This window comes from Maylandia zebra, linkage group LG14, assembly GCF_041146795.1.
Source record: "Maylandia zebra isolate NMK-2024a linkage group LG14, Mzebra_GT3a, whole genome shotgun sequence".
NCBI lineage: Eukaryota > Metazoa > Chordata > Actinopteri > Cichliformes > Cichlidae > Maylandia > Maylandia zebra.
Window position 1 is genome coordinate 21,152,333 of NC_135180.1, and position 25,688 is coordinate 21,178,020.

Below are 25,688 nucleotides of genomic sequence, written 5' to 3' on the forward strand. Positions count from 1 at the left end.
AGGAGCAGGATTTTGAATTCAATTCCGGATTTAACAGGAAGCCAATACAGGAGAAATATGCTCTCTCTTTCTAGTCCCTGTCAGGACTCTTGCTGCAGCATTTTGGATCAGCTGAAGGCTTTTCAGCTAGTTTTTTGGACATCCTGATAATAATGAATTACAGTAGTCCAGCCTGGAAGTAATAAATGCATGAACTAGTTTTTCAGCGTCACTCTGGGACAGGATATTTCTAACTTTAGAGATGTTGCGCAAATGGAGAAAAGCAGTCTTACATATTTGTTTAATATGTGCGTTGAAGGACATGTCCTGGTCAAAAATGACTCCAAGGTTCCTCACAGCGTTACTGGAGGCCAAGGTAATGCCATCCAGAGTAAGAATCTGGTTAGATACCATATTTCTAGGCTTTTCATCCTTCTCTCTGCTCCTGCCTCCACACTCAGCTCCACCAGTATCTTCTTTATTATCTCAGCACAACACTGCAAACAGCCCTGATGTCAATCTGAAATGATCACCAAGCCAAAAAACGCACCACATGACCTGAATTCAAACGGCGGGACAACTGCCACACCTTCTCACATCAATTTCCACGCTAAATTATCCTCCACTAGTCACGGTCCCCTATTGAGAAAACATAAGTTATGACACGCTTGGTGAGGAAATGTATCAAATTTGAGTCTTGGCAACGACAAAATAGTTGTAAATTATAACTTCACACTATTTAACTCCAGACCTCCTCCTCCGCTTGCTGCTCCACTCTCTGAAGGTCCTCCCTTTTATTTGCCCGCTGCAAAAAATAACCAACAGCTCACTGGAGCTGGAGCTCGGATCTCGAGTGTATTTATCAAACTAAATGAGTAAAGAAATGACCGAGACAGAGTGATTTAAGGAAAATGAAACAATAAATAATAAAACGTGATGCCTTTCAGAGCAGCTCTCGGATGACTTGTGCGGAAGGACTTTCTTTACAGCGTGTCTCTGCCCCTTTCTGCATCATTTGCCTCTCCACGCTGCGCCGCCACGCCTCTCTTTCACTCTGTACAGTTTTCCAGGAGGACCAGTTCCTGTCAGACTCCTTTCACGCACACACGCACACACACCTCAGCGCGGACATCTGCAGCACCGACCGATAGTCATGGCTTTACCGGACACTGCCCCTCTGCTCGTGGGACTACTGCTCCTCTTTCATGCTTTTGGAGGTGAGGAACCAAGGCATAGTTATCACAGCTGTATGGGATATTTGTCGTACATGCAAATGTGTTGTTTTTTTTCATGTAAGACAGAAAGGAATTCAACTAAGATGTTTGTCAGTAAAGCACCAGCTGTTAAACTGCAATTTGTGTTCTGTGGAAATCCATCAGAGAAACCTTCCAAAGAGATTTTAGGAAGCTGAAAAAGTTGCAGCGCAGAAACTTTACTTTCTTGCAGGGCTCCTCATATCGCCTTTTCTTCCAGCTGCAGAGATGTGACGCTGCACAGCCTCCTTCTTTTTGCTTACATTACATTTGGCTAAAAGTAATAAGTCCTTCACACACTTGAGTTGTTGTAACCTGGTTGAAAAGTTTCACATCCCTCATCTTTTGAAAGTCCATACAGAAAATGCATTTTAGCACAGCTGCACGGCTATAATGGTGCAATATGTAGGTGAACTGATTTTCCTGTTAATATATGTTTAAATTCATGTGTATACATGTATGTATGTATGTGGGTGAATGGTGAGCACAAACACTGACTTTGTGCTCTTGCTGTGAATGAACATGACACTCTTGTCACACCTATACAGTGAATAAAAATCTATTCTTATAATGAGAGATCATGATTTATATCATGCATGAAGCTGTGGTTAGTATGAAATGCTGCTTGCTTCATGTATTTTTAGAGGTGCAGTTGCAGTGAGGTGGCTCTCTGTCTGCTTTCTGTCAGCTCTTGTCTGTTCCCAGCAGTGATCGAGTGGCCCAGTGCCTCCCTGGCAGTGGTGAATGGCTCGGCTGTTTCTCACACAGAAACAAGAAGTCAAATATATCCCTAGTATGAGATACAGCTCTCACCACACTGGTTTATAATTTGACATTTGCATGTCAAAGGGATTGCGTACTTATTGTCAATCGGATTTATTTTGGATCAGTTGTGTGAGAGAACTGTAAAAAGTTGTGAGACCCACAGGGAGGTGCTGATGAATGCTATTTTTAGAGAGCATGAAAGTGTACATTTGTATGTGGTGTCTCTGGAAGTGAGAAAGGGCAGCTATCTGGGCTTTCCACAGTACGGTTTAGGTTTTAGAGACCTTTCTGATATTCCTGTGTTTTTTACTTGTTTGTTTGTACAAGAAAGCTCTAAGTGTGCTTTCCCCTGAACCCTTCCTCTCTGCAAGCCTCTCACTTCCCTCCTTTAGGAATGTGTTGCTCTCTCGTCTACCCCTTTTCACCTTTCCTTGAACACCGTTTACCTAATGACCTTTCTGTACCTCATCATTGTATTGTGCTGACCTCCTGTTTGACTCCACACCCATTGTTTGTGATCGCTTCAAGCTCTCTGCCCTTGAAAAAGTCTGTTTCCTGGACTTGCACCTCTCTGACTTTACAAACCTCCAGGAGCCATGCCTGTGCTGGCAGCTCCAATACAATTAAATTGTGCTGATATCTGTTGACAGTAACATGGATGGTGAAAAATAACTGTTGATTCCTGACTATTAATCACAATCATGGATTTATTTTATACAATACCGTAAAATATTGAAAAAAAAAAGCAGACCATAGATATCTTTTTGACCAAGCATTAATAAACTAGCCGTGTAGGCCATATTTTATTTACTTATGTACGTACTGCACGAGAGATGCACAATATGCTTTTGGCCACACCTCTTAATCTTTGATTTCAGGTGTTTTCCCATTATCACAGGTCTATAAAATCAAGAGCCTAACTATGCAGTCTGCTGTTACAAATGTTTCTGCAAGAATGGGTCGTTCTGAGGAGCTCACTGAATTCAACTGTTGTGCTGTAATAGGATGCCACTGTCAAGTCCATTTGTGAAATTCTTTTCCTTCTAGATAATCCACAATCAACTGTAAGTGATATTAATGCAAAGTGGAAATGTTTAGGAACAACTCAGCCATGAAGTGGCGGACTATGCAAAGTTGCAAAGCAGAGTCGCTGAAGGTTGGGGCGAGTCATGTGTAAGAGTTGTGAATGCTAGCATAACATCAGCACAAAAGTGTGTGCTGGGAGCTTCATGGCATCGACTTCCATGGCCGAGCAGCTCCTGCAGGTGTAATGTGTAGGTCACCCAGTACTTTTGTTCATATAGTGTATAATATGATCAAATTGTTTACTTAACACTGACACACACATAATACTGACTAGCTAACTGACTGAAATAATGGTAAAGAACTGGATCATATGAAGTCAGAAAGAGCTGATTCACTGTAAGAAGATACTGTAGAAATGTTGTAAATCTAGCTTTCAACAAATAAGAATTAACACTACAAGTAGCCAAGGAAATAAAGACTTTTTTATGGTAATTTCACAATAACAACATGAAATGGCTTACTTTAGCATGTTGCACAGCTAATGTGGCTAATCGCTAGTCAACTGCTTGCGCACATGCCGGAGCTGCATCAGAATTTTGAAACTGAGAGATTTTCAGAAACTGTGGAAGCTTTTAAGACAGATTTGAAAGTAGTAAACAAGAACTAGCTGTGAGTTTTGTTTTCTGTTTTTTTCTTCTGTTTATCTGCTTATCTTTTAGCCTCTAGAGGTACAAATATCACTACAATATGTAAACAATTTTCTAATTAAGTTATTCGCATATTCATATTTTCTGTTGAACAATGATGAAATATTAAGTGTAAATATTTTAAAAACTGTGCAGGTGTAAATTGCATTTCAGGGAACTGAAAACTGAGCTTTTGAAAAAACTCCTTCCAGGGTAAAGATTTTTAGAAACTCAGTTTCTGCATGTGGAGAGAAGAGCAAAGACATGATCTTGCAACTTAAAAGATGTGCGCCTTTATCTTCTTTTTTTAATGTCAGACTGTGATATTTCTAGGGTTCTGATTGGCTGACATTTTTGAATGATTAGGGTTAACAACTCATATTGCCACCGGTTGCACTAACATGCTCTTAATCAAGCTTGATATCACTTTTTCATGTGAATCTTTTTCAAAACAGAGATTTTTTTTATTGATTTGTTTTTTTAAAGAAAGAAAGTGGAAAATCCCTGTTTTACACGAGGACGCAGTCGTGAGAGTCGATCTGTGTTTCAGTGTTAAATCTACACCTTTTGGAAGTAACTGGAAACGCTCTGAAATCTATGCCATAGCTTGCTTTGCACCGCCTTAGAAATGTGTGAAGTTATCAGTCAGGCAACAGATTTAAATAGTCTACACAGATTCAACAAAGAAGTCTAAACTAAACTTGAATCATAGAGGACCTACTTTAGAGGTTATAATCTGATGCATTTGAGTTGCTGAGTACACAGTAATGTCTTGTTTGAATGAATATGCTTATGGAGATGAATGAGTGCCTGTCCTAAAACTCCATCCAATAACATCAGAGAAAAGTTGCAGTTGTTGCTGGATTTTATCTTTGACTCTTGATAAGGAGAGAGTTCGTTTCCTGTGAAATCACCTAATCAAGCCAGTTCATGCAGCAGGAAGACCTCTCTCATTTAAAGGTCATCCTTTTCTGCTGCAGCTGAGACGCTGTGCCTCAGTTTCATGCGCTCAAAACAACTTCTGCTTTTCAGTAGAAGAGAGCCGGTCATGTACAATAAACACCCTTGTTGTGACTTGACCGCAGCATAGAAAATTGAGGCCCAGTAATCTGGCAGAGCATCAGCAGAGTGGAGCACATTGGAAATGGAAGTCTGTAAATTCAGCCTTCTCTGCGAGGACCGTGATTGCTTCATTTCTGTGCATATGGCCAGTTTGTGCAGAGGGACAGGCATTGTATTGTGACATATGGTGCAGTTCGGAGGACCTGGATAGTTTTCTGTTCCTTGCTCCCACTGAGCATTGAATGACTCGTGTTTAATGTCTGAATTTCCTCAGCCATTATTAGTAATTTATAGTAATTTAGTTCTGACATACTATATTGGCAATATATAACACCCCAGATAATTTCAAGCACACCAGTGTCGCATATAATCTTGAAATTTATTTTGGCATATATATTACGACTGATGGAAGAATCACTATGGCCAAAAATCAGGGTTGTTGCCTGGAGAAAGTTTGTCATAAGCACATGCTGTCTTATTTCGAGTGTTGAGCTGCACTATTCCTATGCAACAGGCTTATCAGGACACCCCAGAGCAAAGGAGCCATGCACTGCTGGTGCTTGATATGGGCGGTGAGAGTGCAATATTAAACAACATTAAACAACATTAATCCTGCTGAGCTTATGGCTGTTAGCAAGAGTGAAAAACAATCTAGATCCTGAAAAAGAAATCATGCAAACAGTATCTTTAAAATGAATATTAGTTTTCAGAGTATTAATGCACAGGGAGATTTTATAGTTAGACATTATATATAATATCCGCTGGAATATTCTGCTGAGGATTACTTCCTGTTAAACGGGAGTTTTTCCTTCCTACTGTCGCCAAAGTGCTCCCTCATAGGGGGTCGTGTCATTGTTGGGGTTTTCTAGGTTTTGTTTGTATCATTTTAAGGGTCTTTACCTTATAATATAATGCGCCTTGAGACAACTGTCATTTGGTGCTATATAAATAAAATAAAATTGAATTGCTTCAAAGACCAGAACATGCAATGCTCAGAGAAATTGCAACAAACCCCCAAGAGCTACATTTTAGACTCTAAAGGCCTCAGTTAGCATGCCAAATGATCAAATGAAGTTCATGACAGTACAGTTAGAAAAAGGCTGAACAAGTATGGCTTGTTTGGAAGAGTTGCTAGAAGACCGTCTCTTCTCTCTAATAAGAAGATGACAGGATGGCTGAAAAGTTGCATCTGAACGAACCACAAGACTTCTGGAACAATGCAGTTTGGACACACAAGGCCAAAGTTTGATCATGATGCACAGCGCCATGTTTTGTAAATACTAGACACGGCATATCAGCTCAAACAACTCATACCAACTGTCAAGCACAGTGGTGGAGGGGTGATGGTTTGGAATTGTTTAGCAGCCAAAGGACCTGGCAACCTTACAGTCATTGAGTGGATTATAAATCCCTCTGTATACTACAGTCTTCTAGAGTCAAATATAAGACCATCTGTCCATCAGAGTCCAAAGTTTGGCTGACATTGGTTCATGCAACAGAACAAAGATCTACAACATTCTGGCTGAAAAAGAAAAGACTGAAGGTGCTGCGATGGCCAAATGCTGTGATGGGAGCTGTGCATAAAAGAAAGCCCCCAAAACCTCAATGAACTAAAGAAGAATGATTAAAAATTCTTCCACAACGATGTTAGAGTCCGATAAACCTAATGTTGTTGAATCATGGCGTGTATTCATCTTTACTGTTCTTTAGCTGAACCCTTGAGTTATTTTTATGCAAAGTTCAAGAAACAAAAAGCATCCACCTTTGATTCTTCTGTGATATTTGTTGGGGTGTAAGCAGTAGCTGATAAACATGACTGTCTATCTCACACCTTTAGGACTTTTTTTTTTTTTTTTTTTTTTTTTTTTTTTTTCTTCTTTCTTTTTTTTTTTTTATAACAGATGTTTGCTTTGATTACACAAACATTATGTAGGAGTAGGTAATGGAGCCATTCATTTGTAAACAAATGGACTAAATAGCTTGAGGATATTATGTAATATTATACTACAGTATGTTTCTAACTAAGCAGGCAGCTCATTCTCTTTGTCTTGACAAGAACTTATTTAAAGATATGTTTGAAAGAAATGTGAAACATATAAAAGTGGAATCAGAGGTGACATGCGACAATATATTTGGATGCAAACTATAATGTGATATCTATAATCCATGTATTCCAGTATAACTTCCTTTTTTTTTTTTTTTTTTTTTTTTTTTATTTAAATGACATCAGAAACAGCAGTATGCGACATTACGTGATGGCAGAGCTTCAGTTCATCCTTTGTCATTTTTTTTTTTTTTTTTTTTTTTTTTTTTTTTAATAAATAGGACAGGGGGAATGAATGAGAGAGAGAGGGGGAGAGAAAGAAAGAAAACCCAAGGGGAGAAGAGACGGTGAGAAGGGGGGGGAAGAGAGACAAAAAAAAAAAAAAACTCCTGGGTCACCTGTATGGAGAAAAAACAAACAAACAAACAAACAAACAAACAGAGGAGACAGCAAACAACAAAGAGCAACATAATAATAGAGAAAACAAAGCACCATCACAATAAACTAGCTAGTCATAGATATCAGTATTTACTAAGTAATAAACGATATTGTGCAGCACGCAAGATAGACAGCGCACAGTGTGCTTTGAGGCAGCAGCCAAGAAAGCTTTAGTCCGCGTCTGTGAATACCCATGTGTGCATACCTGTGTGGATTAGCATGCTTGCATTCCAAAGGTTTCTCCATGTAATGATCTGCTAGGGAGTGTGGGGGGGCCACAGCCCCATCCTCCAGGGTGTGAAGCGGGTATGGAGGAGATCAAAACTCCAGACATCCAGAGGCCCCCAGAACACAAGAGACCATGGAAGACCAACAGAGGGGCAGCCGCGCCACTGTTCCAGTAAGAGCTGAGGAGAGTCCCAGATGAGGGCTCACTCAGCAGCCGCGGAGCAGAAGCCAGGGGGGGTTGCAGTGACGCGCCCGTGAGCTCCGCCGGCCCCCAGCTGCGCCTGAGTGACCGAGCCCTAGGCCGAGAGGCCGGGGGCACCCCACCTCCAAAGGGGCCCGAGCGAGCCCCAGGCCCCAGGCCCCGACAAGCGGCCGCCAAGGAGTGAGCCGGTGTGTACCCGGACGCCCACCCCCAGACACAAAGAACCACCAACACACCGACACCTGAGGGAGTCCGCCACCGGCAGGGGAAGTGGTGGTGGGTGGAGATAGGCCTCCAAACCTTGGAGGGCCTGAGGTGTCCCCAGAGAGGTGGCGTCTGATACCCAACCTGACATATAGACACAGACACACAGGCACACACAGACACAAACATCCATTCCCACCCTCATGCTCTCATATGCACTCACTCCACACTCAACCAACGTGGAGACAGACATAAAGAGACGCTGTACACACAATCACACTCCCCAAGCGTACTCTACAAACCGGGTCTAGGTACCCTTGCCCCTGGAGGGGGGAATTGCACCCAGACCCAGGTGGTGTTACCCTTTTCCCTGCGGTGGGGAGAGGCAGACCACCCCGACTCCGCAGCAGCAGGGAGGCCCCACACCCCAGACCGCAGTCGGACGGCCAACTCCTCCTACTAGCCCCCCCGCTCCAGCAGGCCGCAGAGAATGGGGGTGGGAGAAGACTCCAAACCTCCCTCCACCCGCTCATTGTAGTGTTGATGCATATGTGTTCTAAGGTGCAATTAAAACCCAGGAGGGCATGGAGCTACCTGCCAAGGAGCAGCAGGTAAGCGCATGGTCCCTCCTGCTAGCCCTCAAGAGCTGATTCACTGTAAGAAGATACTGTAGAAATGTTGTAAATCTAGCTTTCAAAAAATAAGAATTAACACTACAAGTAGCCAAGGAAATAAAGACTTTTTTATGGTAATTTCACAATAACAACATGAAATGGCTTACTTTAGCATGTTGCACAGCTAATGTGGCTAATCGCTAGTCAACTGCTTGCGCACATGCCAGAGCTGCATCAGAATTTTGAAACTGAGAGATTTTCAGAAACTGTGGAAGCTTTTAAGACAGATTTGAAAGTAGTAAACAAGAACTAGCTGTGAGTTTTGTTTTCTGTTTTTTTCTTCTGTTTATCTGCTTATCTTTTAGCCTCTAGAGGTACAAATATCACTACAATATGTAAACAATTTTCTAATTAAGTTATTCGCATATTCATATTTTCTGTTGAACAATGATGAAATATTAAGTGTAAATATTTTAAAAACTGTGCAGGTGTAAATTGCATTTCAGGGAACTGAAAACTGAGCTTTTGAAAAAACTCCTTCCAGGGTAAAGATTTTTAGAAACTCAGTTTCTGCATGTGGAGAGAAGAGCAAAGACATGATCTTGCAACTTAAAAGATGTGCGCCTTTATCTTCTTTTTTTAATGTCAGACTGTGATATTTCTAGGGTTCTGATTGGCTGACATTTTTGAATGATTAGGGTTAACAACTCATATTGCCACCGGTTGCACTAACATGCGCTTAATCAAGCTTGATATCACTTTTTCATGTGAATCTTTTTCAAAACAGAGATTTTTTTTATTGATTTGTTTTTTTAAAGAAAGAAAGTGGAAAATCCCTGTTTTACACGAGGACGCAGTCGTGAGAGTCGATCTGTGTTTCAGTGTTAAATCTACACCTTTTGGAAGTAACTGGAAACGCTCTGAAATCTATGCCATAGCTTGCTTTGCACCGCCTTAGAAATGTGTGAAGTTATCAGTCAGGCAACAGATTTAAATAGTCTACACAGATTCAACAAAGAAGTCTAAACTAAACTTGAATCATAGAGGACCTACTTTAGAGGTTATAATCTGATGCATTTGAGTTGCTGAGTACACAGTAATGTCTTGTTTGAATGAATATGCTTATGGAGATGAATGAGTGCCTGTCCTAAAACTCCATCCAATAACATCAGAGAAAAGTTGCAGTTGTTGCTGGATTTTATCTTTGACTCTTGATAAGGAGAGAGTTCGTTTCCTGTGAAATCACCTAATCAAGCCAGTTCATGCAGCAGGAAGACCTCTCTCATTTAAAGGTCATCCTTTTCTGCTGCAGCTGAGACGCTGTGCCTCAGTTTCATGCGCTCAAAACAACTTCTGCTTTTCAGTAGAAGAGAGCCGGTCATGTACAATAAACACCCTTGTTGTGACTTGACCGCAGCATAGAAAATTGAGGCCCAGTAATCTGGCAGAGCATCAGCAGAGTGGAGCACATTGGAAATGGAAGTCTGTAAATTCAGCCTTCTCTGCGAGGACCGTGATTGCTTCATTTCTGTGCATATGGCCAGTTTGTGCAGAGGGACAGGCATTGTATTGTGACATATGGTGCAGTTCGGAGGACCTGGATAGTTTTCTGTTCCTTGCTCCCACTGAGCATTGAATGACTCGTGTTTAATGTCTGAATTTCCTCAGCCATTATTAGTAATTTATAGTAATTTAGTTCTGACATACTATATTGGCAATATATAACACCCCAGATAATTTCAAGCACACCAGTGTCGCATATAATCTTGAAATTTATTTTGGCATATATATTACGACTGATGGAAGAATCACTATGGCCAAAAATCAGGGTTGTTGCCTGGAGAAAGTTTGTCATAAGCACATGCTGTCTTATTTCGAGTGTTGAGCTGCACTATTCCTATGCAACAGGCTTATCAGGACACCCCAGAGCAAAGGAGCCATGCACTGCTGGTGCTTGATATGGGCGGTGAGAGTGCAATATTAAACAACATTAAACAACATTAATCCTGCTGAGCTTATGGCTGTTAGCAAGAGTGAAAAACAATCTAGATCCTGAAAAAGAAATCATGCAAACAGTATCTTTAAAATGAATATTAGTTTTCAGAGTATTAATGCACAGGGAGATTTTATAGTTAGACATTATATATAATATCCGCTGGAATATTCTGCTGAGGATTACTTCCTGTTAAACGGGAGTTTTTCCTTCCTACTGTCGCCAAAGTGCTCCCTCATAGGGGGTCGTGTCATTGTTGGGGTTTTCTAGGTTTTGTTTGTATCATTTTAAGGGTCTTTACCTTATAATATAATGCGCCTTGAGACAACTGTCATTTGGTGCTATATAAATAAAATAAAATTGAATTGCTTCAAAGACCAGAACATGCAATGCTCAGAGAAATTGCAACAAACCCCCAAGAGCTACATTTTAGACTCTAAAGGCCTCAGTTAGCATGCCAAATGATCAAATGAAGTTCATGACAGTACAGTTAGAAAAAGGCTGAACAAGTATGGCTTGTTTGGAAGAGTTGCTAGAAGACCGTCTCTTCTCTCTAATAAGAAGATGACAGGATGGCTGAAAAGTTGCATCTGAACGAACCACAAGACTTCTGGAACAATGCAGTTTGGACACACAAGGCCAAAGTTTGATCATGATGCACAGCGCCATGTTTTGTAAATACTAGACACGGCATATCAGCTCAAACAACTCATACCAACTGTCAAGCACAGTGGTGGAGGGGTGATGGTTTGGAATTGTTTAGCAGCCAAAGGACCTGGCAACCTTACAGTCATTGAGTGGATTATAAATCCCTCTGTATACTACAGTCTTCTAGAGTCAAATATAAGACCATCTGTCCATCAGAGTCCAAAGTTTGGCTGACATTGGTTCATGCAACAGAACAAAGATCTACAACATTCTGGCTGAAAAAGAAAAGACTGAAGGTGCTGCGATGGCCAAATGCTGTGATGGGAGCTGTGCATAAAAGAAAGCCCCCAAAACCTCAATGAACTAAAGAAGAATGATTAAAAATTCTTCCACAACGATGTTAGAGTCCGATAAACCTAATGTTGTTGAATCATGGCGTGTATTCATCTTTACTGTTCTTTAGCTGAACCCTTGAGTTATTTTTATGCAAAGTTCAAGAAACAAAAAGCATCCACCTTTGATTCTTCTGTGATATTTGTTGGGGTGTAAGCAGTAGCTGATAAACATGACTGTCTATCTCACACCTTTAGGACTTTTTCTTAATGCTTCACTGCATTTTACCACGACGGTGGGTTTTTTGGTTCCTGTTTTTTTTTTACTTTCGTTTGAAACGCAGAAGTAAAAATATATAGAAATCTTGCGCTACCTTGTAGAGTAACTCAGACAGCAGTTTCCATTTGTGGCCACAGCTGTTGAGCAAAAACTTGTAATACTTTGGCTTTCAGGCAGTGTTAGTAGTAACATGTAGTGCTTGGTGTAAGAGTCAGAAATGTTTTGTTTTCAAGTGTTTCTACGGATCCTGTGTTGATCCGGTGCAGTATTTCCCCGCTGAGCAATATAATGGGTTGAAGCTGTGCACTTGGGAACCTGAATTGTTGAAGCAAAAGGTTTCCTTTTACTGTTTGATCTTCCTATTGATGGGAATAACATCCATTATCACCATTACCTGGGTCAATATAGCAAACCAGCGATGGTGAGGGTGGGGGCCTGTTACTGGTGGAGAAAGCTCCCAGGACTTTGTGCTGTTGTCATCGGGACCATTTTGTGTGTGCTCCTGAGTAGCAGCAAATGATTGTTTGTATAATGTAGCTCCAGCAAAGAAACGTTCTGCAATCCAGCCTTGTTGAATGATATCTTAATATCAACAGTTTTTGTTTCCAGAGCGAGCGGTTTAACTTGTGTTTACTGTGAGAAGCGAAGGGAAGGAAGCAGATATTCGGCTTTGTTCAGGCTCGGCGTATCAGAACAGGATACAATACAACTTTCTGTCAACATTTTCCCTCAAACAAGAATGCTTTTTTTTTCCCTTTTGGAAAATAAGTCTGTAATTAAAGTGATTTCACAACTTCTACTGGTGGATTAATGTTAGAAAGCTCAAACGTGCACATTTTCAAAGATTCTTGCAACTTTTTATGTTTTATTTTTATCACATCTTGGGTTTATAAGAAACACACCTTCAGCTATGCCACGCAGAAGGCCTCATAACTCAGCATTGGCCTCATCTGCAGATGTGCAATGAAGCATTTCATGGGATAGTGATGATGTACCCTGATGTATAGCTCTATATTTGGCTGCGGGGCAAATCCATTCATATCAGGCAGTTTAAAGATCACCTCAGTTAGAACAGCGTTTGAGGAGTCAGCTCTCCTCCAACTATAACCACCTACTGCTGCTCTTATGGGCTTTGAAGTCCAGATCAGACGGACAGCTGCACACACCTGGTCCTGACAACACACTCCTGACTTGGAGACACATATAAACACACATACACAGAGCCTGCGTGCCTTCTCAGGTTAGCTCACTGCTACCACTTAATGACCTGTTGTCATCGTGTCTTATTTTTGTTAAAGCAGGGTTACTATTTCACACGGGTAACACTGAGTCACTGTGCAGCCTGGCTGTCTAAACTCACACCCATGCTGTTTTTAAGCTTTGCAGTTCTTGTTCACTACCTCTATCTAGCTCAGGCCTTAATTACTTTAGTGTTATAAACATAAAACTGTCCCTGGGGCAGACTGAAGACATCCTGAAGTGAGCAAACCACTTTTCATTAAGCGGTGAGAAAAGATTAGCTGTTTGTCCTTAAAGGGTTTGTGCTGATACCTCTACTGACCGTATTGGTATTAAAAAGTAACCCGGTAGTTTCCAATTCTTTCAACATGCATAAAAGATGGTTAACTGATGTATTCGCTATATGATACGTGCAAAAATATGACATGTGGGCAAAAAGTGGGTGGAAAAAATGTGGATAATTTAACTTGATAAGCTGTGACACGTAACACTCGTTTACCACAGGAAATAAACAAGAAGCTGCGTTTCCTTCCTAAACTGCATTCTTTTTTTTTCACAGAAACGATATCTTACTTTGTAAAATAGGCCTGTTTTATTCACACATGCTTGCAGCAGTCACAACAGATTAATACATTTGTAATAAAACAAATGTTTTTCTGGAAAAAATCATTTTAGGCTTTGGTAGAATTGCTCATATTTTTGTGACTTCATGTGAAAACGGTATGAATAAGTCAGCGCTGGAAGGTGTTTGAGCTGTGAGACAGCCAGAAACCAAGACAAAACAGAACACACTTTTCAAGAAACCAATATTTGTAGCCTAAACATAAAAACTTTGTAAGTTTGTGTGACTCTTGGGAAGCATGGGAACTGTAAACTCCTCTGATATGATTGATCTCTTTCATTTCTTTAAGTGACCTCTGACCTTTTTTATTGCAGTACGAGGGATTGGGTGGCAGCACTTGAAAAGCCTCGGGATGAAGGGTCGTCTTACATCTTTGAGCTTCAGTTTTTTTTGTTTTTTTATTCGCATTCAACTCTGTTGGGAATTAATCTGACCTGTTACACTTGTTACACTTGAGCACTAGAGAGCAGTTTATATTGAGGTACTTTTATATAGCATGCCAACTATACGTTAATAAGTCATTTATTAACTACTGTTCCTCTTTCTTTCTGTTTTTGAAGCTTCGAACTCTTTACATAATTATGAAATGGCAGAGTGGGGTTTTTCTTGTTTCTTGTTTTTTTTTATCCTTGTTCCACAGAGCAGAGACACGATTGTAATCTCAGACACGATTACAATCCCTGTGGAATTATTTCATAGCAAATCAAAGCTTGAAATAAACCCAAAATGTTGTGTGGGGATTTTTAGTGATAAATCTTTTTATCGTGAAATCTCTTAGCCAAAAACATCAACGCTCTTAGATCACTGAAGCTTCTGTAGTTATTGAAAGGTGGGGCAAGAAACCAGTGTGCAGCAGTTAAATTGAGATTTGTTTTCAGATTTCATTGAATACTGTTCAACTTCTTATTTAGACTGTCTCAACCAGCAGTGCAAACAGTACATTCAAAGTCAACAGTTAATCCTGGAAACACTGTGCTTTCCTTCCCTGCGAGTATGCCATGTGGATTGTTGGTATGTCTCTTTGGCTGACTTTGATGCACAAATGCATCCAATAATAATTGCGGTTTGCCATAGCCTCTGGATGTTAACTGGAAGTATCAGCTGTTTGTCTGAGAATAGACGTGGAGAAGAGAAAAGGTCTTAATTGTTGTATTAGTTGTTCTATCACTCTTCATTAATTATAAGCTCACAGAGAAGGCTTATTAATAGTGTCTGTACGTCAGAAGCATGGAAGCAGCATTATCAGTAAACACATTAGGAGCATTTTGCCAATGAATTTATTTGTTATAGAAATACATTCACAGAACCCTGTTTTAATTTGACATATCCTAAATACCCCCCAAAAACACCAGGGCACATAAACATATATCCATTTATATTTTTCACTGTGCTTTTTCTATATACACTCTTTCTCAGGTAGAGTAGCTCAGCTGTTTTTTAACACAAACATCTAATCAGCCGATCACGTGGCAGCAACTGAGTGCATTTGGGGATATTGACATTGTAGAGACAATCTGCTGAAGTTCAAAGCGAGCATGAGAATGGGGAAGAAAAGTGATTTAAGTGATTTTGGCTAATTTAGATGTGTCATGGTTGGTGCCAGACGGGCTGGTCTGAGTACGTCTGATCTAGTAATGGTTGTGTGGGATTTTCCCACTCAACCATCTCTAGGGTTTACAGAGAATGGTCTGAAAAAGGGAAATATCCAGTGAGAGGCACTTCTCTGGGTGAAAATGCCCTGCTGATGTCAGAGGTCAGATCGCTTCGAGCTGATAAGATGCTTCCAGCAGGATAACACACCATGTCGCAAAGTTCAGATCATCTCAAACCGGTTTCTTGAACATGAGAGTGAATTCACTGTAGTCAAACAGACCTCTGGGATGTGGTGAAACGGGAGATTCACAGCCAACAAATCTGCAGCAGCTGTGTGACGCTATCATGTCATCACGGACCAAAATGTTTTCAGCACCTTTGCTGAAATCACCTGCAGTTCTGAATAAAGTGGCCAGCTTGTACAAATTGCATATGTGAGCTCTCAGTATTGACCAATCCTGCAAAACCTCTCTTACTTTTGTAAATTCAGACTTTTTGTGACAATCTAAAGATCTGGGTTATGAAATTACTAATGTCAAAAACTTTTTTGAGACTATTTAAGAATAAATAGATCAATTTCTACTGACAGCTTATTACTTCCAGACTAAAATTCTGGTATGTTTGAATGATTTTTGTCAGTCACACCGACTCTGATGGCAAACTGATGGTTTTAAGTGATCTTCGGGCCTTAAGTAATGATTAACATTCTCGAGCATTGCAGAAACTTCACCTAAATGTTGAAACGAACACTTTCACAACGTCAGAGAGAATGTGGGATGTGTGATCCGGTGACCATATTGTGAAAGAATTTCTCTCCAGAATTTCTTCATAACGCTGGTGACATTGCAAAACTCACACTTTGCTCATTTTGTAAGGAAATGATTTTTATATCATGGTACGCCGCAAAAACCTTTCTACTAATGTGACAACCATGAATCATCCTGTTGTAATGAGTGCACAATCTCTTCTCTACTTTGACATTCTTGCATTTGTGTATGCACCCCCCGTTTCTGCTGTGGGTAACCCAAAACCCGAGAATATGTCTGGGCTACATCCTGGAAACAGCTGGACAAAAATCATATTGCATGCATGTAGGTTGAACGTATGCATGCTCCTGTCCCTGGATCTGCTTTCTTAGAGGAGGATGAGTTGAGCTGATGCTTTGGCCTCGGGATAAAAATTATGGTGAGACTTTATGAGCCAAATTATATGAGCTGTACTTTATATAAAAATACAGCATGGCTCTCTGCAGAGTTCGAGAAACTGCACAGTCACTAATTCAAGCACAAGCATGAATAATCACATGGGTGAATGCCAGTTTAATGTGATGGTGGGAACAATGTTTGGTGCAGAGGAGTCTTTGCTATTAAATGTCTCTTTATGGGTCATAAAGAGTTTTTGTGTACATGTGTAAAGAGAAATACTAATACTATTTTCGTTACTTTAATTTGAACGATTATCATTTATACTTAATGCAGACCAGAAATCCAGAATCTCCAATTATTGGAATATTTCCTAAGGTCACTCAAAAAGGATTTACAGTACAGAGATGTCCAAGTGTGTTCACTCACACAGTCCATACTTTGTTGTGGCTTCTTTATGACAAATCACTGCATCATTGGCTTCCTTTGGCCTGCCTCTAATTTTTGAGATGGGTGTTTCTCATCTTTGTCTTGATAGGTCAGGTGGGCTGTTTAGCCAATCAAACACGCTAATAACGAGATCAGCAAACCTGCCCACATTGGCAATGTGGGCAGGTGCTAAGTGCTGCTGGAAAGGAAAATTGGTTCGTCCACAGATGGAAACATGATTTTGGACTTGATAGAGCACTACGGACCCACCAGCCACCAACACCATCAGGAGGACATGGCAAATCCTCACTGACTGCAGAAACACCTTCGATTCTGCACTTCTATACTCTTCCTCCAGACTCTAGGACCTTAATTTCCTAATGAAATGCAAATTTTATTTGTCATTTCTTTTAAAGTTCTCCAATGGACTTTAATTAAAAATCTGCAAAAATTTCCCTTCCAGTCAAATTTTGGTTAATTTGCGTTGATACAGCACTCTGCAAACAGCCAGCCTTTGCAGCGCTGACCTTCTGTGGCTTACACTCCTTGTGGAAGGCAGACTTCCAGACCTATGCTGAACAAGAGAGACACTAAAGGTTTAAGGGACATTTTTGAGACACGATCTCAATAACTACCACGAAATAAAAAACTCAAGAATTCTCTCTTTACAGAGTATAGTACCACATTTATATCTCAAAAATCTTATCAAAGAAAAGAACTTTTACTAAGAGTATCCACACAGCTGCAGGCTACCAGGCTGCGAATATGTGACCCTGAAAAACATCAATGAGACATTAAAGCAGGAGAATAGTAAAACCGGTACCTGCAGAAATGCTGTCAGAGGAGTTTGAGATGGAAACAAGGTGAGTCTATGAGGACGGCCTTTGATTTTCCATTGTTCAAGAGTGAACTGTGGTTTGCAGACTCCACTGCGGGCACACCTGCAAAGCTGTTGGAAAACTCTGTGCGACTGATGTAATCTGGCATAATGCACAGTCTAACGTGTTCTTGAAAGCAGTTCATGACACCCAGGAGAGAGGGGTGGAAAAAAGTGTGCATGTGTTTTAAATTTGAGATCTAAAGTTCAGTTTGAAACCACAGCAGAGATGGAGGCTTCAAACAGCATCAATTTCAATCATATATTGGAGGAATTGTTATGTAATTGGTGAGAATAAAGGTGAGGGAGTAGTAGCAGTGGCTGCAGAGGAATGTGGAATCGTCTCCGTCAAAGGCTGATGCACTGCTGGGGAAACTGTCTCTCTTCCACCCCGAAGCTGATTTAGTGCTCCGCCGTCTCTTGTTGCAGCTCTGAGGTCAAACACACACACAGTCTCTCTGTGTCTCTGTGCTAAGTGTTGTCGGTGTGTGGGTCATATGTTGGGCTATTGAAAAGGGAAAAACTACAATTCTTTTTTAAATCTTGATTTTTTTTCTCATGTAGCTCTCATTGGGTGCTGTTACCAAAGGAGTGTGTGCGTGGAGCGTGAGACAGGTGAGACAGGATGATTGGCCTGTGGTGGACAGACTAGTGTGGCCTTCAACTTGGAATTTATTTGGTGAATATCTGGTGGATGAAAGAGAATAAGAGCAGCTTAAACTTAAGGTTTGAAGAGCTCAAATCTCTGGGACAATCTGCACGGAGGAATAAAAACACTGTCCAAGATGTCTCACATTCAGAGACCACAACCAAAACCAGAAATGCTGTGTGGAACAATAAGAACTAACCGAGCGCGCCCTGACATATAACATGTTGGTTTGTGATTTAATTTGCATGGGTTAAATTAGCCTTTACTTTCTGTGTACCACTGTGCACCTGGTGTCAGTCTGCAATAACACTTAAATCATCTCATTTTCCATGCTTTGTTGTGTTGTTTGCAGCACGAACATGATAGCATGTAGAAGCTGCTCACACGCGTGTTGATCCTTGGACCTAATGTGTCCGCCGGGAGCTGTGCTGGCGCAAGTGGAGATGGGAGGCTTGTTGGGGATCTCGGCCTGCTCTCTGTTAGTTCAACACCCTGCTTAATAATGGATGTTGTTTTTGTGCTGATCTAATGCACATTAGGATCCTTTTAACCTAATGCAACCTACGAGCCCTCAGCCCTGACGCCGTGCCGCTGACTCCTCAGAGCAGACTGGTGTGTTTGCTGCGGCTTCACAGTATTTAGTTATGGCAGATAACTGCTGGTTAACGGTTCCACTGTTTGTGTTTCCCCCTCTTCTATTAGGGTATGTTTTAAAACTTCATTAGTTTTCATGTTATAGCTAATTTATTTTTCCAAACAAAGTTCCTTCTTTTCAGATGAAACTGAAATATTTGCGTGTATCTGGGTCACGCTGCACATTCAAGACACTGAAAGTGGCTGATATGATTCATTCATTTCATTTCAGTCTGCGTTCGAAGTAGAAACAGCTGATGCTCTCAAAAGAGATCATTGTTTTCGCCGCATGGCTTGCTTCATAATTCAGCACAAACACCGCAGCATGTGGGGCATTTAAAACTGACTTTTTTTTATTTGTCCTGTGATAAGTAGGCAAAGCTTTTGGCGACCAAAGCATGTGAGCAAGAGATGTGTGAGCATCAACGCTGGCGTTGTTTTTGTGAGATCCTGAGATGACGTTAGTGTGAATAACGGCATTAACCAAAAATCCACTGCAGCCCTTTAAAGGCTCGTAATGATATCTTTACCTCTGTTACGATGTACCACCCAGTGAAATGTCTGGATACCTCAGATTGATGAATTACTGAAGATGGAGTAACAGAGCACATAAAGGTTTCCCAGTCCATGAGACTTTTAGCTCTTGCATGTTACAAATGACAAAAATCAAACACAGGAATGCTTTTATTATTAAATGCTTTACTTGATGTTCATGTGAAATACAAGCCCTCAAAAAGTCTTGGAAAAGTCTTGAGCCACCCCTCATTTCTTTATATTTTAGCTTCCAAAGAGCCATTTTTAAAGCAGCCTTGAGCAACCCTTCTCCAGGTTTTCTGGGGATCCTAAAAAGTTAAAAGATAAAAGTTTTACTACTTTCAGTAAAACTCTAAACCTGTTTTAAACTTTGTTGCAATATATATAGAAACGAGGGGTGGCAACGACACTCCCCACTTATGGAGACTACATTGCACGTGTGGACCACAGAAGTATGAATTAAGCGTTAAGTGCAGTGAGAAAAATACACTCCTGTCAGTTTTCAGGCTCTAGGAATGGCAGCTGCTAAAGAATTAGTCTTTGTGATACTCGCACTTTAAGAATGTCGTTTTATCTGCTTTAATGAACACTTAAAAAGACGACATCTGCACACAAAGGATGTAAAAACAAAATGAATCGTTATTTCTGTCCACCTCAGAGTCAGTGGATTGCAAGCTTGAAGTTTGTGTATCAGGGATCTATCTTTAGCCACAATATGCCAGCAGCACACAGCACACATCTCATACTTCTGAAGCCATGTCATGAGACCGCTCTCTGCCCCCCCTGCCCTTCCCTCCTCTCGGTTTCTGTATCGTTACGATCAGCGTAGCACAAAAATATTGTCCCTGTTGGCCTTTCCCATACTTCCAAACTACGTGTGTTATTTTATTGCTGGTTGCTCGCAGAGCATCTGATTACGGAGACCGTTTTTGCAGTCTTGGGACGTGGGAAAGAGGATGAAGGGGGCGTTTGTACCATTATGGGAGCAGATATAAGGAAATGGCCCTGTGAGATTTATTCCACTACACTCATAGACAGTAACGCAAGTGAGCATCAGTGTGTCAGATTGTGAGAGTAATTACACAGTGTTTTCTTTCTTTTTTTTTAATATTATGAGAGTAGTGGAATTAGACATGGGAAAATGACCTCATCCTACATGAAGTCAAAAGTCACAGAGTGGACACATTTTTAAAAGTCTGTGAGTTTCTGAGTGTGTGGGCATAGCAGAATAGAATAATAAGGAAACTCTGAACACGGGGAAGTACATCTTGTTGAAAAAGTAATTATCAAAGGGAGTGAACTCTCTTTGGAGCGTAGCTGCGGAGGGAAGACCAAAGAGCTGCGTATCAAAGAGGGGCTGGCCTCAGGTCTTTGAAACCTGCTGCTGAAGGCCTGTCCACAGATCTGTTTATGTTCTGGGACTGCTCAGAAATTTCCAGCACTCTTACACTAATTTAAATGCCCTGATTTTCCTTGGCGTTTATTAAAAAATCAAAAAATGGGAGTAAAGTTTTTCAATGTGACTCGTGTGGGCTTATGAAAGTGTCTGTGGAGCTTCTGGATTGTCAGGATTATGTTACTAGGAGAAATCACGATAGCAAAATGGGACGAATGACAAAGTAAACGCTGGTGATTCGAGTATAGGAAAAGAAAACGTTGACTCACTGAACAAACCCACCGGTCATAGCCAGACGGTCTTTATGCTTACCTCACCATTGGCAGAGGCCTGGTCGGTAGATTTAAGGTGGCGTTATTCCAGGTATATGCAGGTGACATGACAGAAAACATGGATAAAGTAATGGTAGAATCCTCCATGAATGCTGTGCTATGTGTCATTTTAGTTTTGTGAGGAAGAGTGAAGCTACCTGTGCTGCCTTCACAATAACAGGGTGGTGATATTTGGGATATTAAAATGCATTTTCACACAAGTCTTCTTCTTTCTTCTTCTTCTCCTTCTCCTCCTCCTCCTCCTCCTCCTCCTCCTCCTCCTCCTCCTCCTCCTCCTTAACTTAACATCAACTTTTCAGCTAATTGTTGAGGGAAGAAAGAGCTCTCTGTCTTTTTTAATTTCCACAGCTCCGTTTAAAACACTTCAAGTGCTGTCAGAGGTGACCTTATAACAGAGCCATTCAAAGGTTTATTAGTGTTCTGTTGTAACAGTTGTGAGTCAGCAGAGCCCTCTCTGAAAGACACAGTCTGAGACCCGAGCCAGGTCTAGCTTCGCCTGATCACTGTAACAGGTGGTCCGCTGAAATGTAATATAGTCAGCCTAGTCCCTCGCTATCTCCCCTGATGTGTGGTCTGCTCTGATTCTCTCCACTGTATTTACATTCTTTGTGTACTCCGTCTCCTCTGCCTTTTTGGAAAACGTTAATTCTGATGGCATGTTGAGTGGATCTGGCTGGCATTTGGCTCCAGAACACCCCGGGGATCTGTGTGTGCTGGAGAAAGTGTCTGGCAGGTCAGCGTGACAAGTTGACCTTGTTTTCTCTGAAGCATTGTGAGAACGTGCAATTTGGTTGCTACAGCTGCCACCGTCCATCTCTTTGTCATTGGACTCAACAATTTAAACATCACCTGATCCCGCGCGGGCCCCAGACAGAGGAGTGCTCTGTTCCTACTCGCAATGCAGTGCAATATGGCTTCCTCTATCATCTATAATACTTTCAGTTCTTTCTTTGATTAAAAGTCTGTGCAACATCAGAAGGTGGCATCCTGGTGAGCTAAGTCTCCACCTAGTGTGCCTCTGACTTTGTTCAAAAACATAAAAACGCCCAGTCTCCTTCTCCACATCTTCTTTTTTTTTTTTTTTTATCAGAAGAGCATCTGTCTAGTAAAAGCAGAACCCCCCACCAAAAATAATCTCATAAAGATGCAATAAAAAAATCGCAGGTGCCGTTTCTCTGGACCAAAAGAAGACACATTTTTATATAGAATTAAAGATAAATTGAACTATCATAGTTTACAGTCTGCATGCTGTAAATTGCTAAGGTCTAATTAATGCATTTTAAATGCATAAATATTTTAAAAGTACAATAAGTTAATTCTTACTTCCTCTCTCTGTCTTTTTCTATTTTCCAGGCGCACGGCTGTAAATGAAAGCAATACTGTGAAACTGTCCTTTAGATCAGAGGTGGGCATTTAATTTTCCCAATGGGCCACATGAGACACTGGGACTGTTGTGGAGTGCCGCACCAGTAATCTTATAAAGAGATCAAAGTAATACTGAGCAGAATTGATTTCAGCTTATTGCTAAATATGTGGTGTCCAGGCACAGCATCCTGTTTCAGTGGATAGAGCATCAATTCTGCTCAATATTACTTTAATCAATATTAATTCATTTAATTTTTCATATCTCTCGGCTGGCCTGAGAACGCCTTGGTGTTCCCCCGGACAAGCTGGAGGAGGTGGCTGGGGAGATGGAGGTCTGGGCTTGTCTGCTTAGGCTGCTGCCTGGCAATAAGTGTAAGAACATGTATGATGTGATTAATTTACTGTCTTTATAAGCTTTATATAACTTTATTGGTGCGGTCCTTCATAACAGTCCCAGTATCCCAGGTGATGTTATGTTCTAGGTGTTTATTGCACTTGTTTGTACACTCCGACCTCCTGCGTAGTGTTAGTGTTGGTCAAAATCACTCACGGTGCCCTAAAGATTGAATCAGCGCTCAACATTTTCTTAAACAGCAAAATCAACACCTAACCAGATAACTTGCCATCAGCTGATTCAACTCATCTGTTAATGGTTGATTTTGGTTAATTGATTGATTGAATATTATCTCATGCATAAAATAATACGCCCAGATGTTTTTTCCAAGTTCCAGAAACAAAGGCAGCTTATAAAACCATTCTGCCGTCGTCATTACACCAAAACATTTATAACAACTTGGATATTTTTAACTCAATTTAAAAAAAAAGGAGAAGAAAGAAATCAGACTGGTACTCATTTTCTTCTAACACACACAAGCTGTTATCTTCCTGGATAATTTTCACTCTAATGACTTCAAATGCAAGAGAAAAGACTCTTGTTTGCACCTGTGCAAATAAATCTTCCAGCTGTGTTTCAGATCTAGCAAGTTCCTTCTACGTGCGTTCATCCCGCGTGATTAGCTGGCTATTCAGCACTAATGATCTGAAATGTGTGCTTAGTTTGATACTGATGAGCGTCATCTGGTTGAATCGCTCTTGATATGTTCACACTGAGTCCAGTTTTTAGATGCTGCTTCTGTTTGCTGCTGTCGGCAGGTACTCATGAGAGCTGCTGTGTGCAGCCAACATGGAGCCATCCGCCTGGCCAAAAGTTGCATCAGTGTCTCCTCTGCATGGGAGTCCTGATTAATTACCTAAAGCCTCACTAACTTGTAACAGCTAATGCAAGCCAACAGGGTAAAAAGGAGCATGCATATTCATGAAGGGAAACCAGAACAATCACCCAGGTCTAAGAGGCTTCTGGTATTGACGCGTTAATGGAGAGATCCTTTACAATTGGCTTCGTGAACTGTGGATAATAAAAATATGAAAGATTATCTGCACGAATACAGCATGCACAATTGTTTGCAAGATATGAGAAATGCGTAACAAAATCCAGTGGTGACACATCATGTATATTTATTAATCCATGCTGGAGAAAAGTCAATCTTTCTTTTATTTGAGTGGATTACTCATGGCATTATGGAGAAATGTGCCTGCTGTGCCAGAGATGTGTGTGTGTGTGTGTGTGTGTGGGGGGGGGGGGGGGGGGGGGGGGGTGTCTTGGTCTTGCGTGGCATATGTGCATTAAAATGCTTCATGTGACAAGGACTTCACTGTGTGTTTGCAAGAGTTACATTCTTTTGCACCATTTCACTGAGACGAGTTGACCAAACTCAGTTGTTCTACAGTGGATTTGTCAATCTGTCGAATATGTCTACAGAGAAAGTCAATGGCATTTATTTATTTAGAGATAAAGAATAAATGTGGATGTATTCCTGTTCACTGAGCCCTGTTATTAGCCGAAAAAAACAGAAGAATCTCAGTTATAGACGCATCAATACTTTATTTTTTACGTAACATAATCTTGAAATGAAATAGTGCTAATAGTGTAAATAGATAAGAACTTTGATCCATTTTAAAACTCTTTCTAACAAGATAAGAAGATATTATTTAGCTTCACTAATTCAACCGTGAGTCCTGTGACATGAGCAGGTGCAGTTTAATCTCCAGCTGCACGCGAGATACTTTAGTTGCGTAGATTATAGCAAGCTATGTTCGAAGAGGGAAAGAGAAAGATGCAGAGGAAGGGGATGGTATCCATAAACAATTAAGGAAACTCGAGGAAGCAATTTTATTTTTAGCTTTTATTTTTAGTCATATCTGCCATTGCAACTAAAGGCAACATCAGAAATTATTTTGTTGCCTCCTTGATCTTAGACAAAGGTACAAGGTCACGCTAACGCAACATTCATTTCTTATTAGTAGAAATATAACTAAAGTCTACTGATCCATTCAATGTAATCAGTGTAATCCATCCATCCTCCATCTTCTTTCCCAAATCGTTTTTGGGGGCTTTTCTTGCCTTTAATCGATGTTTTTAGTGAAGAGGAGACATGAAAGCGAGGAGAAAGAGAGCACGTGGCCTCGGGTCAGAATCAAACCCAGGCTGCTACATTTGGTTTTGCGGCATGCGGGTACATGCTCAGCCACTGAGCTAAAACGTCTTCATTTCTTTGTTTATTTGATAAATAAAAAGATAATCAGTGTTCCTTTTTGGGCCTCTCCAGCGTTCCTCTTGTGTTTATATTAGCCCAGCTGTGACCTTTTAGCTAGCCAACATGCCAACTACATCCGGCAATTTACTTTTCCACTTCAACAGTTACTTTATCAATGTTTAATAATAATAAAAATAATTACAAGCTAAACTAATTTATACAAAGATTAAAAAAAAACATTTGTGGGGAGTTAGTATTTTTAGTTAGCAGAAAATCTTTTCTTGATGTCAAGATGAACCAAAAATGCAGATTATGATCTTCTCATTTAAAGCTGCAATTGTGTGAAATTTTCTCCGCTACATGTCATTAGATTGCAGATTCTGTTTTCATATCCCTCAGGATTCAATGGCATAATCCCAGCTACGGTAGCTGCTATAGGACAAACGTGTTAGTCAACCACGAGGGATCAAAAAAGATCAGATTTAGACTGTACCCCATGACTGCCAAAACCAAATAATGTCAGCACTTA

The 25,688-nt window shown here is 40.7% G+C and overlaps 1 protein-coding gene across 9 annotated transcripts in view; it reads left to right on the forward strand.

Moving 5' to 3' along the window:
• Positions 1–1,005: 1,005 nt before the first annotated feature.
• Positions 1,006–25,688, forward strand: part of mcamb (melanoma cell adhesion molecule b) — a 49,456-nt gene continuing 24,773 nt past the window's right edge. For 2 of the 9 annotated variants that reach the window (XM_012917161.5, XM_004543755.6), the window contains exon 1: positions 1,013–1,196. In XM_012917161.5, coding sequence (XP_012772615.2) covers positions 1,133–1,196 — 64 coding nt within the window. In that variant the 5' untranslated portion in view covers positions 1,013–1,132. Of the gene's footprint in view, positions 1,197–22,553; positions 22,606–25,688 lie in introns of all 9 variants that reach the window. The other 7 variants (XM_012917157.5, XM_012917155.5, XM_012917158.4 and 4 more) reach the window with 7 other exon arrangements.